We start from the raw sequence: 18,890 nt of genomic DNA on the forward strand, positions 1-18,890 counted from the left end.
TGAGTTGGTGAAAGGCCAGGGATCTCTCTGGGTCGCTTTCACACAGGCTCTGACCCTCAGAGTCCTGCCGCCTCATGACCTGGTCACCTCCGATTGCCCTGCCTCCTCACATACCACCTCAGGTGTTGTGGGGGGTGAGACTTCAACATGTGGATTGGGGGGACTACAAACAGACCACCGCCACAAGTAATAGCATCTATACTAAGCCTGAGGGGAAGCTCACTTTTGCAAGCTTGGCATCTAGAAGGTGAGTGAGAAGGTGGGTGTCTGGGGAAAGCTTCTCCGAGGAAAGTGAAGCTGTCACCCACTCAGAAATCAGAGTGAGCTGGTGAGTGACATCTCGCCCAGTGCAGAATAAGCCCACTGTCCTACCCACAGCCAACAAGGGCCTGAACGACATGCAGGCTCTAGGTCCTCCCTCGCGGCAGCCACCTGCCCGGCTCCTCCATTCTACAGCGCATGCTAAGTGTTCTTCTATCACAGGAGCTCGGCCTTCCTATTGATTCTGAGGGTTCCTCTTCCCCCCATCCCTAGGCCTCAGTCCTCTCCAATAACAGCATCCTGGAAGGGCCTCCCTGGCCATCTCTCTGACATATTCCCATCTTTCCTCCTCCCTCCCCTACCCACCCTGTGTTATTTCTCTTCCTGTCTCTTCCCATCCCAGTGTTCACTGTCAAGGACCCTGGACTCAGTTCCCAAGGGTGAAGAAGTGATCTGACCCACTGAACCCTAAGAAGATGCTCCCTTGGCCCCAACTCCAGCCAGGCTCCCTTGGCCCCAACTCCAGCCAGGCTCCCTTGAGCCCTCCTCCTGGTCCTTGACCTTGACCTGTGAAGATGTGAACAAACATAGCGGAAGTTCCAATGGCTCAAGGTCACACCTGCAGGATGACCCCCATCCCTCCCTTAAAGTGCCTGCCCAGAAAACTCGGGGCTGCCAAGAGAACATTCTGTTTGTTCCAGTTGATATCTGAAGACAGGGCCCTGTGTCCAGCTTCCAGGGGAGGGCAGGAGCCCATTGCGGTGAGAGCCAGCTGGCAGTCCCAGAGTGGGTCCACGTGGACACCCCCTTCCCACTCCTCATGATTGTTCACTTCCCTTCTGCTGAGCCCCATTTGCCCCTCCCTGCTCCTGCATTTTCCCTTTCAAATGCTAGTCACCCTGGCCAAGCTGAAGTCCAGTCCAGCTCATGCTACACCCCTTCCTACTGCAGAGCTGCGTTACACTCTGCCCTAGCACGTTAATTCATGTCTAGATTAGATTGTCTTTGACAGTCCTCATATCAGAACCATGCCTGGCCTTTAACAGGAGATCTCACATTTGTTACACAGAAGAAAGAGAAAGGGAGAGAGAGAGGGGGAGGGAGGGAGGGAGGGAAGAAAGAAAGGAAAGGAAGGAAGAGAAAGAAAGGAAGAAGGAAAGAAGAAAGAAAGAGGGAAAGCTAGCTAGCTAGATAAGAATAGTGAAAGAGTGAAGGCAGAACTGGACCCACTAGGCTGTGGGAAACCTTGGGCAATCCATCCACCTTCTATAGGCCTTGGTCACTTAGAAGGTTAATGGCACCCACGGAGCAGGATGCCCACAGGGTCAGCAGTCAGGAATGTGGAGATCCCAGAATGGAGCCAGGAACACGTCAGTGTTCTCAAAATTAATATTGTTAAGTGTATTTCTTTGGAGAAAAGGACAAAATCTATTCACAGTTGTATTTGTTTTAAAATAAATACTGTCTTTTGTGAAAATATGTTTCTGACAAAATTCCTAACCTGAAATGCCAAACCTGAGCTGCTTTAATGATTTGGCAAACTCTGAACAGGAAGACTTTTGACTGGCTGAATTGTAAAGACTCGCTCCATGAACATTTGAGACTTCAGACCAGCAAAGCCCTTGTGTACAGCACAGCTGGAAAACCCGTCACTGTGACCGAGGGCTGCCTTGCAGGCGGCACCTAACACTCTCCTTCAAGGGAGCCTACAGTACTCCTTGTGGCTTGTCAAGGCACACATCTGGCTCCTGGTGCCAAGTGCATTGTGACATTTCAGCTTTCTTGCCCCTGGATTCCCAGGCTCTTTCCCCATGGGGGTGGTAGTACTGCATGGTCACCACAAATCTGCTCCTGTCAGCCAACCTGCAGCCACCATCTCCAGCTATGTGACTCTGGGCCAATTATTGTAGCTCTCCGGTCTTTGCTCTCCTCATCTACAAAGTGGCAATGATCAGAGGGTCCCTGTGAGGATCACTTGGCTAACCTACAGCACAGGATCCAGGGTGCCTTGCACAGGGTGAGTGCACACACCAGACGTCTTAACACAGAAAGAACAGCCAAGTCAAGGTGGCTTCCACCTCTGCCACAACGTTTTTAACCTTGGCCAAATTTCTCTCCAGGTCTCAGTCCCAATATGCCCAAGGAGTAAACTGAAGGAGGGTTGAATCTGAACCAGAGGTTCATTGGAGCCTGGAGGAGGTTCCCTGACAGGAACCCTGTGCCCAGCCCAAGCTCTCACTGTAGGGAAGGCCAGGCGCTCACCTGGAGCTGGCAGAAACCAGGGCCTTACCTGGAGCTGGCAGAAACCACGGGCCTTCAGCTCGTCCAGCAGGAAGACCTGGAAAGCCGGCAGCAAGCCTGCGTAGTCAGCGCTGCACAGCTTCCCCGGCGGGAGCTGGAGCTGGAAGTGTGCTTGGCTCTGGATGGTCTGCCACAGTTGAGGCCCTGCACAACACAGGGGTCAGCAGGAGAGGCCCCGAGACCCCTTCCCTCTACAGAGGCAGCTCTCCTCATCAAGCTTAAAATACACAAGGGTCTCGGTTCTGTTCTGCAGCCTCAGAACCCAAACACTCCCCAACATGAGGGCTGGCCTCCGAACACTGACCACCCTCACAGCAAGCCCTGCCTCCGTCTCTGAATCAGGGTGCTTTAGAGGATCCTGCAAGATTCTCTTTGGAAAATGTTCCCACCTGGGCAGGGTGCAGGCCCCTGGCCCTACCAGGCATGAGCCCTGGAGGTCTGGGTGGGCCTGGAGGACAGGGCGGCGGGGCAGAGCCCCTCTAGGGGCAGGAGGAGCACCTGTGAGCAACCAACCCTACCACCCTGTGGGGCCCCGCCTGCTAAACACTGGTCCTTAATCCAGGATGCCCAGGAGAGCTGGAATGGCGGCAGTTCTCTCAAGGAGCAGAGAAGCCACACATGGCTCCAGAGAAGCCTCAGGTGAAGCCCAAGCATCTCCCCTTCCAGAAGAAAATGCTCCCCGGGCCCTCACTCCTGCTCCTGTTGCCACCAGGCCTACCGGGAGAAGGCCACATTTGGGGGTGGGACAAGAATCAGCCCCACATTCACCTTCCAGCCCCCACTCAGCACTGGCCCTGGGAGCAAGTGGGGTGCAGGACAGACATCGGGGTCACTTACGCTGGCAGGCCCGGGGCGGTGGAGGCTGTGTCACCCACTGTCGGCTGTCCAGGCTGCACACCAGTGGCCCCAGGGCAAAGGCACTCCGGAAGCCCTGGCGGCAGAGCACCCGGCACTGCTGCTCGGCAGCTCCCCCTGGGCCCAAGGCTCCCTCACAGAGGATCACTCCACCAGCCACCTCCAACCCAGAGAAGGGCAGGGGGCACTGTGGGCCTGCAGGGTGGAGAGAGGAGAGCAACACTGGGGTACCTGCGGCTCTAGTCCAGCTTGCCCTGCTCAGCCACCCGCCCTTCCTCCTGCCCCTGGCCACTGCTGGCCCGGCCTGCACATTCCTGGACCAGCTTTATCAGGTGGCTGGGCGCACCCTCTCGGCGCAGGCACTCTTGCCCTTCTTCCCTCTCAAAGCCCAATGACCACTCATCCATCTTCCCCAGCCTACAGCGCATGCAACCCCTGCTTCGGCACCTTGAGCCCAAGGAGTGGCACCCTCAGTCCCCAACTGCCCCAAGACAGAAGCACAGCCGCCCTCCTGCTGGGTCCCATGTCCTCTTCCCATGTCCACAGCGAAGCCTGTGGCTCAGGCCTTCCCAACATCCCTCCAGCCCCACTGCCAGGTCCCCCAGTTAGAGCAGACCCCAGCCCCACTCCTGCCTGGGACTCCTTTCCTTGGTCCAGGGTCAGCGCAGCTCCTTCCCCTGGAGCCCCAGGCCCTGGTGTGGACCTGCATCCTGTCCGCTATTCCAGATCTTTGGTACCTGGACCCTGGTACCAAATCTTCTCAGGGGATTGGGTCCTTGGGTAGAAGGAGGGCTTCCCTCTGTTTACCCGGGTCTCAGCTAGATGCCGCCCCAACAGTTCAGTGGGGATGTGTTAAATAAAGGGGGAATGAGCCCATGAGGGAGCAAACACACTCAATGTGGCGATTTCACATGTGATTAGAGATTTGGTTAATCACCAGGCCTCAGGCACACTGTGGCTGCCAGAATATGTCAGTCTTTAAAATCTGCAGGGTAAGTGTGACAGACAGCAGGGGCCCCAGAGGCAGGGCTCCAAGACCTGAGAGACACAGCTCGACCTCTGGGCATGGCCTGATTTTTATTCCAACAAGAACACTGGCCTCTGGCCAAGATCCCGAGCTGTGACCTGCTGTGATCTGGTTGAGCTGCCTCTTACCGAATGCTGTGCGGGCAACAGGGAGTTGGCCTGATGGCTGTGGGGCCAGCTTGCCAGGAAGTGAGTCTGGCTCTATCACTTATTAGCTAAATTCCCTGGAGCAAGTCAGTTGCTTCTCTATGACTCTGTTTCCTCAAAATAGTGAGAAGAACAGTAATGCCTACCTCCTAGAGGAAGCAGTTATTTAAAAACAACTTATGGGGCTCTCATTATGTGCTAGGTGTACTATGAAAAACTTTGCAAACATTAATTAGCTCATGTAATTCTCCCCACAGCCCCATGGGTTAGGCCCCATCGTCTGTATTTCAGGGCAAGGAGACTGAGGCACAGAGGGTGAGTACCTTGCCTCCGTCAGAGAGCTGCTGTGTGGACCCAGGTCCTCAGCTCTGTGCAAGCATATTCATTAAGTGTACTAGCAATCCCAGTGCTAAGCAGTGTAGCGATGACCTCAATTAGTCCTCACAGCGACTCAGAAATAACTACTATTGGAAACCAAGGTCCAGGGAGCTTAAGGGGCTAGCTCCAGGTCTCTAGCCCGTGAGTGGAGAGCGGACACATAAGTACTGCAGTCTGCCCCCAACTCTGAGCTTCCTCCACCACGTTCTGCAGAAAGTCAGGAGGCAGCTTCGGGGACTCACATCTGAGCCCTCCTCACGGTGAACACATGAACCTCGAGCCTAATGACACCAGGAACCCAGGACTGTTCCTCTTCCCTGGGCCTGAATGAATGGTTTCTTGGCCCTGGATGACATGATCAGGGGTCCAGGGCACTCGGAACTTGGAAGGAATATGGGCGATATCTCTAAGTCCCATCACGTTAAATCATGCAGCTTTCCCAGCCGACTCCCTCAACTGAGGCAATCGGAAGAGACCAGACAGAGCTGCTGTGCCTGCCACCTCCCACCAAGTTATTTCCCACCCCATCTAGACTTCAACTCAGACCCAAGGCCCTTGTCAGTGCCACAGTTAAGCCCTAGTAACCATCCACACCACGGCCCTGGACTACTCGGCAGATGAAGGAGACCTGCTCGGCGACAGGAAAAGAAGATAAAGTGCCGCTTCCCTCATTTCTCTTTCATCTTCCACACCATCAATAAGTGACCTTCCTGAGCCTGCCTCCTGTCCTCTCCTACAGCTGTATAACAGAGTCAGCCAGCAGGACCCCTAGATAAATTCTGGTTGTTTTCTTTCAATGTGTGACTTGGCCATGTCCATAAACCTCTTTAGCCTCAATTTTGCCATCTGTAAAATGGGGAGAGAAGAGTGCTCTATTTGTCTGCATCATTCAAAGGCAAAAATAAAATGAGGGGTGTGAAAGGCACCTTTAGCAGGCATAAATAAGTCTCTGCCTGCTACCATTCCTAGATGGCCCGCAGAGTGGATTTTGGCCCCGCAGAGTGAATTTTGGCTGTGCTTGACTGAAAGCCGATCCTGCTCCCCTCTCCTATCTCAGAAGAACATCTCACTGAGCACCTGCTAGGTACCCCCATTGGTGGCAGCCGTCGAGGGCCGTGGAGATGAGTGTGAAGAGGGCCACTGTGTACACAGGGGAAAACAGGGAGGAAGCACCTAGGAGAGCCTGGGGCACAGCTCCAGAGTGGGAAGGAGAGAGGATGAGGGAAAGTAGGCTCTCCCCACCTACTGCCACCTCCTTCACAGGGGCAGCCAGGGCCTGCTCCACCTTCTTACAGCTCTGCTCCAAAATGGTGCTTAGAGATTGGAAAATGTAAAGTCAACAAGCAAAAAATAAGCACAGCCAAAGAAGTGAAGTGCAGTCAAAGCAGGATCTTGCACAGCAGTATTCCTCGACGCTGCGGGCCTCATCTCCCCAGTATGTGACAAATATTTCTAATGTCTCCGTTTCCTGGGATGAAATTCACAGATAGTCTCACGCACATGCTCCTGAAAATGTTTAAATGATTGTGATGTCCCGTGAGTAGACTTTAATATCTAATAATGTACTTCAGTATTCTAACATAGGCAGGTGATGTTTCTTTCAGTATTTGATCTTCAGATAATTTTTTAAACTAGAGATAAAAATTAACAAGTCAGCAACTCCACAGACACCTCAAGTGCCCCCGCGGGGTGCATCCATCCTGAGGTCCTGCAATCAGGTTCCCTCCTCTGACAGGGACCAAGAGTCCTCCTTGGGTCAGCGACAGAGCTTCCTAGGCACCAGCTCTGGAGCGTCCCTGGCCAGGCACTTCCCAACTGCAGTCTCATGGAGCATTTTCAGGAAGTGGGCATAATTTCCCCGTGGTGGCACTCAGTCTCCAGGGCCCTCTTGCGCTCCCTTCCCACTCCCATCCCCATGGCCTCACTTCCTGGAGCCCTACCTGTGCAGGGATGGTCCAAGGGGCGGAACTTACTTTCACAGGCTAGCTGGCTGCCCACCACGCGGGTCCCGGGCACCTCCTCTCCACTCTCCAGCACACACCAGCAGCTGCCCTGAGTCGGGTCACACTGCACTGGGGAAAAGCCCCCATCCTGTGTCCTGCAGGCTGGGACATAGCCTGGGCCGATGGCCCTGGAGAGGGCTCCACTCCTGAGGACTTCACAGAGGCCTGGGCCTGGACAAAGACACAAGTCAGGTGGCGCAGGCTCACGGCTCCTGCTCCCTGTTTGGGCACAGCAACAACAGCTCCCTGCCACCCACTGCCACCCCGCCAACCCGCCTGCAGGACTCCAGGGTTTACACTCTCCCCTCATCTGTCCTCAAGGTGCTTAGGACCTTAAAGGAGAGGTAGGTGAGGGGCAAGGACAGTTCAGTGAGACGAGGGTGACAGGTGTGGAGTGCAGGAAGCACTGAGAGGCCAGCAAAGGGCTCCAGAGGGAAGGCTGGCAGGTGCGTGAGGGTCAGCCGGGGATGTGTGCCAGGGGACACGCTGTGGGCAGCGGAGCCGGGCTTAAAGAAGCACCTGGGGAGACAGCATCCGCCCTCTCCCAGGTCTGACAGAACTGATCACAATCAGAGCCCACAGCAAAGGTGAGGAGGAGCATGAGAACCAAAGAAGGCAGGAGGGAGCCGGGTGTGACCCTGGGCCATGCCAAAGGCCCATCTGGCCCCGAGGGCCACGAAGCATCCTTGGTCTCTGGCAGATGGGAGACATAGGCACCTTGCCCTTCAGGCACACCCCTGGTCTCCCCTGTGGAAGCCAGGCTGCCTGGCTAGGCTGAAAGCCAGGGCCAGGTGCAGCCCACTGTGCATCAGGCCCTGCAGCGGTCACCCCAAGAGCACCAGTGCCCCTGTGACAGGGCAGTTCTGGGTGGGCTTCCCCGTCACAAAGCCCAGCCACTCTGCTGCACTGGCTTCTCTGACAGAGGGTAAGACCCCCCTTCCCCTGGGGAGAAAACTGGGTGGGTGAGGTCCCAGACATGTGCCCACAGCTACAGAAGCACCAGGGCTGGGACAGGACCCAGGTCTGGGGACTGCACACCCAGCGCTCAGTGGGGAGGTAGAGAGGTGACAAGAGGGGGACAACTACTCACACTGGCCACTGCTGCTCATGCCAGGTGACACTTCTTCTCCTGATGCAGGGTGCACACATGTGGTGCGCCCCTCGGTCGCCTGCAGACTGGCATACTCTCCTGTCTGAGATAAAGCCAAGGTCACAGCACTGAGCAGTGCTTTGCAGTCCGCCTATGGGTGGGTGGAGGTCTGTAGGAGGGCCCTCCCCAAACACCGACCACGGCCTCTCCTAGCAGAGAAGGGCATTCTGTTCAGGAGGTCACTACCTGCTTCTGTCCTGCACATCCACAGTGGAGCTGATGGTTAAATGGAGCTGATGGTTACAACAACCCCACAAGGCAAGGATGTCATTACCCCTCTGAGGCTGGGGACCAATTCTAGTGACCCTTCATCCCAGAGGGGAGGGAATGGAGCAGGGCCTGGGCTGGTTGAGTGGCAGGTCGGGCCCAGGGCCCCAATCCTTCTAGCCCCTGAGCCCTCACTCTCCTGAGCCAACCCCCCCACTGAAGAAGTGATTTTTACACAGGAACCCTGGGGAAGGCCTGAGTATCTGACTGGAAATAAAGATGCCATCCAAGGAAACTACTAGAACTCATCTGGGTAGGGACCCAGAGCAGCACCCTGGGATCAGCCCTTTTACCTCACTGCCCCAGGCCAGCTGGGACCCTGGCATGCCTCTTCACACAATCAGAGCCTCAGTTCCCCACCTCAGAAGACAGGAGGAGAGGGCACTGCATGCATGGGGCCAAAGCCACCAGCAGAAACCCAGGGCAGGCCGGGACTGCACCTGCAGAACTTCCTTCAGGGCTCCCTGACCACAGAAAGTCCCCTGCCCACGACTGTGGCCCCCAGCACCATCCGAAGTGCTCTGGGGAGAGGCGTTTCCTGGCTGCTGCTGGTTCCTCTAGTATTTGTTGCTACTTTTTCACTTACAATCTGCTGTGCCTGGTTTGCCAACAAGCAATGACAATGACATGGCATCTGACATTTGCCAAGACTGGAACCACGAGGCTAATGGTGTGCTCCCATCCACCCACTCCTGGTGCCATTTGTACCCACACGGCACCTGGGGAGGGAGGACCCCTACTGTCCTCACTCTCCAGAGAGAGGCCCAGAGAGATCAGGTGACGAGTCTCTGGTCACACAGCTTGAAAGCTGCAGAGGTAAGACTCCAACCCAAGCAAATGTTTGAGAAAATTATGGTTATCAGGCTTGAAACTGAGGACATTCTGGCCATGATCTTGACTCTACCTAGGGGCAGGCTACAGACATGGCATTCCTTTTGGGCGGGGAGAGCCTTGGGTGCTGTTTATCGGCACAGCCCTGCTCCAGGGCTGGACATGAGAACCACTGGGTCCCAGGGTGACCAGGCCGTGGGCTGGAATCAGGTTGCCCATCTCAGGGGCTGTGCTTCCACCTTCCCTCCCTCACTAGCATCAGTGCCGGGACAAGGAGCAGGGGCTGTGTTAGCCAAGACAAAAGAGTTCACCATGTGGCTAATTCTCTGCAGACTCACTCATAATTGAGCCATGTTCACAGTGGCCAATAGCGATAAGGAAATCCGCTCGGCACTTCCAGCCTGTGCTATGCCGAATTCATGTCACTTTCTGGAAGCCCCTGGGGCTGAGTAGAGCAAGCAGTGGTGTCCCATAACTCCTACCTTAGGGGAAAGAGACAGGGGCACAGGTGTTCTATCACCTGGCAGGTCAGGGTGAGATCCCAGGCACGAGCTCTTTCTCTGGGAGCCTTGGTCAGGGCTTCTGTCAATCATCACGGTCACCCAGGAAACCGGGAAGCACATGGGATGAAGCCCCAGTGCAGGCCCTGTGCCAGTACACAGCACCCAAGGGTGGGAACCTGCGGAACCCAGGGATCTGGCCCAGAGGACTCCAGGAAACACAAGGTAGCAGCTGTACAGGTGCGTGGTCATCATCAAACACTTTTCATGAGAAATATTTCCTCAAATCAATCTCAGTACAAGACAGAACAAAATATGGCCTAATTTTATGTTAAAAAAAAAAAAGCCACTGGAGCACAGAGAAGGTAACTGAGTTGCCTAAGGACACACAGTCAGGGTCTACTAGGCCCACGGCAAATACCCAGGCTCAAGATTCCTTATGAGTCTTTGAGGAAGCCAGGTTAGCTGAAAACTAGAAGAGCCATCCTCAACCAGAGGAGGTGAGCTCTGCCTCCTTCCTCACTCTCCTGAGCCTCGGAGCCTCACCTCTAGGCAGGTGGGGGTGAACAGGTCTTCCGGAGATGGGTTTTCTTGGGATACAGCCTGTTTCCAACCGGAAAGCAGCCCGTTGGCTAGAGACGTCTCACAGGTGGAGGGGCCTGTGGGAGTAGCGGGTTGGCTGGGGTCACCAAGGGAAGGCAGCAGCCCTGGCTGACTCCAGGTTTCAGAGGTGGCATCGAGGGAGGAGGTACCCTTCACAGAGAGCTGGAAGCTCGTGAGATGTGCCAGATTTGAGATGTCGAGGGCCATTGATGGCACAGGGCTGGCACTTAGGGGACAGGCGGGGACTGCAGGTACAGTTGAGAGTGGGAGATGAAGCCAGAGCAGTGACTGAACTGCCCCATGTGCAGCGTGTGGGAATAGAGCTAGGCTCCTTCTTGCTCCTGCTCCCAGCCCGTCCCTCCACCCACCCATCCAGGAGCAACCACCAGGAAGGAGGGGTCAGCACTAGCCCTGGCCCTGGGGTCTTGGGGAAATGTTTCTGGTTGTGCTCAGGGGTAGGTCTGAAGGGCTGGCCCATGGAGCCATCCCACGTGTGAGTGACCACAGCTGGCTCCATCAGCCTCGCCTGCTGGGCTGCGGCTAGACAGTGCTGGGCTGCGGCTAGACAATCCTGGGCTTCACTCACACTGGGGGAGGTCTGGGGAGTGCGCAGTCAACGAGGCAGGAGTGGGCTCCCCCTTCCCGTCCACGCACCAGCAGTGCCCTGGAAAAGAGCCACAAGCCAGATGTTCAGGAAGCACCCTGGGGACACTCCTGGGCATCTATAAGCAACCTCCCTCTCTTGCATTCCCAGAAGTCGTGGCCAGGTGCCGGCCTTCCCGCCTGGCACCGTTCACCATCACAGGTCTTGGCATCCACGCCCTTGACCTTCCAGATGGCTGCAGGGCTCTGCTTCTCTCACACAGCACACAGAGGAGACAACCAGAGGCCCGAGGAGCTAAGGGCTTTGTCCAGGTTGCCGAGGAGAAAGGGACCCAGGAGTCCAACCTACTTGCTTCCCCAAATGGGGTTCTTTCCTCTAAGAGAAATAAACGGGCATCACTCAGCTACCCCAGGTCCCCTTACCGGTCCCAGCGTGGCACTGCACGGGCTCCCAGTTTCCGAAGGCATCACACTGCGGCACGTAGGGGCCAGATCGCAGAGGGCCCACTGTTCCAGAGGGGTCCTCCAGAGACGATCCACTTCGCTGATAGAAGCTCAAGGCTGGAGTCACAGCAGAAGAGCAGAATGTGACCACCTGCCCTGGGCGCCCTGTCACAGAGAGCCACCCAATACGGCTCCGCTCCGACATAAGCAACCCAGAATAGGGTGGCCTTCTTATTTATCTGACAAACATTAACCCCAAAATATTGTGGAGGCCCCTCAGCGGTGGGTAGGCTCTCAGCATATAACAACAGTTCCTGGGCTACACAGTGAAAGTCTCTGCAGCTCCCCACGGTGACGGTGACGTCCATACAGGTGGACTAGCCCAGGGACGGCTTCAGCACATGTGCTACCGACCTCATCATAGGTGGGACTGACAATAACTTACAAGGCACCTGCCGGGTGCTGTGTAAGCACATATTTTAGTCAATTTCAGAGGTCAGCCCAAGTCAGCCCTCTTGGCCTCCCTGGCAAACTCCTGCAGGTGGGTTCTCGACCCCTTCAAAGCTTGCTCACCCACACAACCTCGTCTGCTCTTCACAGCAGCTCCAAGAAGTCAGGGGCAGAGGCTCAATAAGGGGGGCTACATGAAGCCCCTGCAGGTGCCCTGGTAAGGGGACCAGAGCCCCTCCCAGCCCCGGCACCGGCCTCACCGCCTGGCTTTTCCAGACAGCAGTCTCCACTACCAGCACTCAGATGTGGCCTCAGACATTCGTCTAGGGTTGCCCCTGCCACCCCGTGCTGGCATTCAAGCTCCTCGGTGCAAAGCTTTGCACGTGCGTCGCACATACAGCCGCACCTGGCCACACTGTGCACCCGGAAATGACTGAATGCATGCATGAGGTGAGAGGAGGACGAGAGGAGGGCAGTGGGCAGGACACACAGCCACTGGCCTGGGTCTCCCAGCCCCAACACCTGCTCCTGCCACTCTGCAGTCTGACCGGCCTCTCCCCCATCTCCTTCTAGGTAGCCATGACCTGTCTCCAGGCCCTTCCTCCAGTTGGATCTGCAACCTCCTCTCCTCAGTGCAGGTGCCAGGGAGGGAGTAGGGGCTTCTCACCAGGTCCTAGAGGAGAACAACCACTTCTAGGGCATTCCAGGTGATGTCATCTGCTACACACAGGACAGTTCTTCCCAACTTGTCACCCTTAGAAACGGGCTTTATGGCTCTAGTGGGGAGAGAGCTTAAGAGCCCATCTGGGGACACCAAGAGCCACCTTTGAAGCAGCCTGGTACAGCAGGAGAGCTCTGGAGTCCGGTAAGCTTGTGCCTAAATCCTGGCATGGTACCTCTTATCTGCGTGATCATGAGTGAGTTAACCAACCATTAACCAAGTCGGAGCTTGACTTTTCTATGGAACAGCTGCAATATTTATTTAACAGGGTAAATGTGATCATTGCAACAAAAGTCCCGATAGGCATTAAGTACTGAGCTCATGCCAGGCTCAGTTATACGTACTTCCCTCCAAGGACATCCTGAAGCCCTCCCACAGCCCCGAGGCCCTAGACACTGATGGCAAGTTCTATAGGCAAAGGTGCTTTGTGGCCCTCATTCTCTCCCTGTTCTGGGCCCTGAGTGCTCAGACTCTCAGGGAGAAGAGCCCCGTTCCTTGTCTATGGATTCTTCCTCTTTCTCCAGAGGCAGACATGCAAAACCAGAGCATGTGGCTAGCTGGAGAGGAACTTCCTTAGCTTGACTTCTAAAGAAAATGTCCTCATGTCATTCAGTGGTGAGTCTCTGTCGCACCTCTAGCTTTCTCTTCCCTTCCCTGCATTTCCCACCCCAAGTCCAGTGGCCACAACTGAAGGTCCATCAGTGCCACTTCTCTCTTGGATTGCATCAAGCCCTATCCATGCATGAAATTGACAATAACTTGTTTCTTTTCAAAAGCAGAAGTTGTTGAGTCTCTGAGGAACAGAGAACAGAGGTGCCTGGGCACAGGCTAAGGGGAGTAGATGGAGCAAAATGGGGTGAGAGGAGGAGAGTAAGAGGGTGAACCACCATGGGAGCTCCTGCTCCAGGCCAGGTGCTGAGCTGCCCTGGAGGTAAAGGTGAGCAGGACGTGGTGCCTTGACTTCCAGGAGAGTTGCGTGGTAAGGAAGAGGGCCAGGAACCAAAGGCAACCTCAGGAGATTCTCATGTGGGGTCAGAAGAACAAAGATCCCAAGCCTCCAGGGGACTCCAGCAATGGGAGACAGGAAGGTGCCAGCCCTCTGCCTGGCTCCATCTGCCTTGGTAAGAAGCTCATGGGACCCAAGCCCAGGAAACTCCAGATAGAGGATCACCCAGCAAAACTGGAAAGGGATGGGAGTCTCAGGTAAGGCTCAGACAGGAGAATCCTGTGTCTGCCAAGTTGGTGTGGGGTCAGGGTGAGAACCCAGGGCTCAGGCCCTCCTGCCAGTGGTTGAGGGTGGAGCAGGCAGAACATGGGCTCCGGGAGGCAGTAGGTCTTGGCACATCCCTGAGACCTGCTGGGCAGGGGGCAGAGGTACTCAGGGCATGGGCCCGAGGCCCTGACCAACAGGTGCCCATCTGGGCTTTCTTGGGTGATAGATGAGTGGCACCAGGCTGTGACTTCACTCAGGGCTCAGTTTCCCCATTTGTAAAATATCCACAGATGGTGATTATAGCTTTGTGCCTCTGAATGTATTAGAAGATTTACTGCAAAGATGTGGTCCTCCTCGACATGGTAAGGGCCTGGTCCAGGGTGAGGATGGTTCTGTGGCTGCTGCTGGGGCTGCAGGCCTGCAGATCCTCTGTGGCTCTGTCCCATGCAGGCAGTGAGGTGTGACCTTGGGTTCAGTGAGCTGCCCTGCCATGGTCCTGATAAAGAGGCCCCCTCACCCTTCCCCACATGGGGTCCTGCATCCTTGGATATGGATGAAAGCGTAGAAACAGGCCATGGGGGTGTGGAAGCATTTGGGCCACTCACATTTCAAAAAGACGGTGAGGTTTCACAGGCCATCTGCCACACAGAGCATGGAGGCCTGTCCCCAGTGGGTCTGGCAGCATTTAGGAGGAGTGTGCACCTTTCCAGCTCTGACTGGGGACACAAAACCACTTTGCCTTTTCTTCCCCAGGAACCCACCAGCCTGGGGAAATGGAGTAGTGCAGCCCTGGGGACGGCAAGGTGGAGTGGGAAAACTCAGCACTCAGCACTCACTAGACTGAGCCACCAAACGGATGGCATCATCGCTCCCACGCAGAAACTTCTCCAAGAAAGCCTCCCGGGAAGGGAGCGGAGGAAGGCCCAGCTCCTCGTTGGTCAGCTGGATTCCTTTGGCCACCAGGAAACTCTCTCCCAAAGGGAAGTGGGAGCTGTTGGAAGCTGAGACAATCTCTTCCGCTTCCTTAATGAACTGCAGGACACCACGCTTAGCTTCCTCACAGGAGCCAGGACCTAGGGGAACAAAAACAGCCCCCTGGCATTATTCACCATGCACAGCTCCGCTGAGCTGGGCAAGGGCCCACGTGCACACACACAGCACTCAGCCATTCCCCTTGAACTAGCTCTGGCCACAGCTGGAATGTCCTTCCTGCCTCGCCTCCAGGATTTCACTCACTCAACATTCATGGTGCACCTACACCTTAGGACTCTATTAGGTGATGTATGCTGCATGCTGTGCATGTACTCCTACTGCCCGGGAGTTCTAGAAGATTCTATGAGGCATGGTAGCTGAAGTGCCACACACAGTGCCTGGCACACACAGTCCCTGGAATCAACACCATGCCAAGCACCACCCTCATTGGATTTATTTCAGCCAATCACAATATAAATTTCACAGTGGTAGGAACCCATGGATTCTTGTGAGGGCAGGAGATTGGAAGAACACTTTGACTTCTGGAATTTAAAGACATTATTGTTCTCTTGATCAAATGAATATTCCTAATCAAATAATCTATCAATCCCAGGGATTTGGTACCCTGACACAAAAAAAAGAAAGAAAAAAGAAAAGAAATCATATTTAAAAACATCTACTCACTCTCCATTGCTTCCAAGATAAAGCAAAAGTTCTTTAACTGGGCACCTACAAGCTTTTAAAATCTAGCCCAAATGTGTCTTCCACCTCTTCTGATCATCTTCTTCCTTCCACCAGTCTGTCCTCCAGGCAACAAAACTGGCTGTGCTACAGCTTCTCTGTCTTGGCACTTGAAATTTCCTCTGTCCAGAAGGAACATTCCCCATGTTTCATCCCAAAAGCTGGTGCCAAGAAAATCTCTACCTTGGTCACCAATCAGAGAGTAGCCCCATGCCCTGGGCATCTTCTGCATATTTCTGTGGACTCCCTTGGGTTCCATTATCACAACTATTTATAATGGACCTGATGACATGTTCAGTTTTGCCCACTGGTCTCTGAGCTCCTCAGGGCAGATTACACTCTTTCCTTGATTCTCTATCATATAGCACAGCGTACACAGTAGGTGGTACATAAATGCATATTAAAGAAAGTAAATTTTCAAAAGAAACATCATGATGAACTCTATTGAAATACAATAATCAGAAACTATTTTGAAAATTTATACTCTAATAAAATAGAAAAGCTTGAAGACATTGACAAACTTCTGGGCACATAGGAATCCAAATTGAATCAGGAAGACACAGAACATCCAAGCAGATCAATTTCAAGCAATTACATTGAAGACCATCAAAAGCCTGCCAACAAAGAAAAGCCCAGGACCACACGGATACTCAGCCAAGTTCTTAAAAACCTTCAGAGAAGAACATCACTAATCCTCCTTAAATTATTCCATGAACTATAAAAAGAAGCAACCCTTCCAAGCTCATTGTAAGAAGCTAGTATCACTTTGATATCAAAACCAAAGAAAGACACATCAAGGAATATCAGAATAATATCCCTGATGAACATAGATGCAAAAATCCTTAATAAAATGCTGGCAAATTGCATACAAAAACATATTATAAAGATAGTGCACCATGATCAAATGGGAATGCAAGGTTGGTTCAACATATAGAAATCAATAAGCATAATTCAACATATCAATAGACTTAAAGATAAGAATCACATGATTATCTCAATAGATGCAGAAAAAGCACTTGACAAAATACAGCACCCCTTCATGTTCAAAACACTAGGAAAAACTAGGGATAGTAGGAACATACCTCAACATTGTAAAAACTGTATGTGCTAAACCTAAGGTCAACAACATTCTAAATGAAGAAAAAAATGAAAGCATTTCCTCTATAAACTGGAACAAGACAGTAATGTGCTCTTTGACCACTCCTATTTACCATATTCCTTGAAACCCTAGCCAGAGTAATGAGACAAAAGAATGAAACTAAAGGGATATGAATAGCAAAAGAAGAACGCAAAATATCCCTATTTGCCAATGACATGGTTCTATATTTAGAAAATAAAAAAACACTCCACCAGAAAACTTCTAGAACTCATAAATTAGTTCAATAAAGTAGCAGGATATAAAATTAATATCCATAAATCCATTGAATTCCTATACATCAGTGATAAATAGACTAAAAGAGAAATTAGAAAAATTATCCCTTTCAGAATAGTCTCAAAAAAAAAAAAGAATAAAACATTTGGGTCAATCTAACAAAAGAGGTGAAAGACCTCTACAATGAAAACTAAATAACCCTAAAGAAACAAATTAAAGAAAATCTTAAAAGATGGAAAAAATCTCCCATGTTCTTGGATAGGCAGAATTAATATTGTCAAATTGGCCATACTACAAAAAGTACTATACAGACTTAATGCAATTCCTATTAAAATCCCAATGACATTCTTCATAGAAAAAGAAAAACCAAACATGAAATTGATTTGGAAAAATAAGAGACTCAGAATGGCCAAAGCAATCCTCAGTGAGAAAAGTAAAGCAGGCGGTATCACAATACCAGACTTTAAATTATACTAGAAAGCTACAGTACCCCAAATGGCATGGTATTGGCACCAAAAACAAACATGTAGACCTATGTTACAGTATAGAACACACACAGTCAACACACATAGATATAGTTATCTCAGACAAGGATACCATAAACATACATTGGAGAAAAGATAGCCTCTTCAAACAAATGATGCTGAGAAAACTGGAAATCCATATGTAGAAAATAAAATTAAACCCCTATGTTTCACCCTGCACAAAACTCAACTCAAAGTAGATCAAGGACCTAGGCATTAGACCAGAGACCCCGTGTCTACTACAAGAAAAAATAGGCCCAAATCTCCCTCATGTCTCCAAATTCCTCAACAAGACTCCTAAAGAAGAAGTAAAATAAAGAATCAATAAATGGGATGACATCAAACTAAAAAGGTTCTTCACAGCAAAGGAAACAATCAAGAACATGAAGAGAGAGCCTATAGAATGGGAGAAAATCTTTGCCACCTGCATCTCAGCAAGAGCATTAATCTTCAGGATATATAAAGAACTCAAAACAGTTAATGTCCCAAAAAATAATAAGAAGAACCCAAACAGTAATGGACAAAAGAGCTGATACTTCACAAAAAAAGAAATACAATCAAGTCAACAAATATATGAAAAAATGTTCAATGTCCCTAGCAATTAGAGAAATGCAAATCACTCCAGTCAGAATGACAATTATCAAGAATACAAGTAACAACAAATATTGGTGAGGATGTACATTGCTGGTGGGAATACACACTGGTGTGAGCACTCTGGAAAGCAGTATGGAGATTCCTCAGAAAACTTGGAATGGAACCACCATTTGACCCAGTTTTCCCATTCCTCTGCACATACCCAAAGGACTTAAAATCAGCATACTACAGTGATGCAAGCACATCAATGTTTATAGCAGCTCAATTCAATAGCTAAGCTATTTAACCAACCTAGGTGCCCTTCAAGTGATGAATGGATAAAGAAAATATGGTACATATATAAAATGGAATATTACTCAGCCATATAGAGAAACAAAATTATGGCCTTTGCCAGTTAATGAATGGAACTGGAGACTATTATGCTAAGTGAAATAAGCCAATCCCAAAAAAACAAAGGCCAAATGTTCCCTTTGCTATGTGGGTGCTAACTCACAATAAGTGGAGGAAGGAAGAAGAAAAGTTCCCTGGATTAGACAATGGGGGATGAAGGAAAGGGAGCAAGGGTGAATACTGGGCCAATTAACTCCACATCATGTAAAACCATAAGAATGGGAAGTCATACTACACTTATGTACAATATGTCAGAATACATTCTACTGTCATGTATAACTAAAAAGAACAAATCAAAAATTTTTTTTTTGAAAAGCAAATTTTCAATCACTCCAGGACAGCAATGTGGCATCACACTCCTGGAGGCCTGAGCCATGACCCTGCATGCATGTGGGAAGTTACTGGGGCCTTCATCACCAACAGTGATATTAATTCTGTCATCATTTATTAAGCACTTTCTGTGTACCACACTTGGCACTCTGTCTGTTCCCTTTGATAAGCATCTCAACCACCATGAGGCAGTGACTTATTGTAACCCAGATTT

General features: G+C 51.8%; 1 protein-coding gene across 1 annotated transcript in view; it reads right to left on the minus strand.

Moving 5' to 3' along the window:
- Tg (thyroglobulin) overlaps positions 1-18,890 on the minus strand; it is a 211,589-nt gene that overhangs the window by 172,579 nt on the left and 20,120 nt on the right. The window contains exons 11-18 of the mRNA XM_026407413.2: positions 14,590-14,826; positions 11,349-11,486; positions 10,909-10,986; positions 10,266-10,378; positions 8,062-8,164; positions 6,942-7,142; positions 3,400-3,612; positions 2,552-2,706 (exon numbers count right to left, since the gene is read on the minus strand). Of these exons, the coding sequence (XP_026263198.2) occupies positions 2,552-2,706; positions 3,400-3,612; positions 6,942-7,142; positions 8,062-8,164; positions 10,266-10,378; positions 10,909-10,986; positions 11,349-11,486; positions 14,590-14,826 (1,238 nt within the window). The remainder of the gene's footprint in view (positions 1-2,551; positions 2,707-3,399; positions 3,613-6,941; positions 7,143-8,061; positions 8,165-10,265; positions 10,379-10,908; positions 10,987-11,348; positions 11,487-14,589; positions 14,827-18,890) is intronic.

This window comes from Urocitellus parryii, chromosome 7, assembly GCF_045843805.1.
Source record: "Urocitellus parryii isolate mUroPar1 chromosome 7, mUroPar1.hap1, whole genome shotgun sequence".
NCBI classification, from domain to species: domain Eukaryota; kingdom Metazoa; phylum Chordata; class Mammalia; order Rodentia; family Sciuridae; genus Urocitellus; species Urocitellus parryii.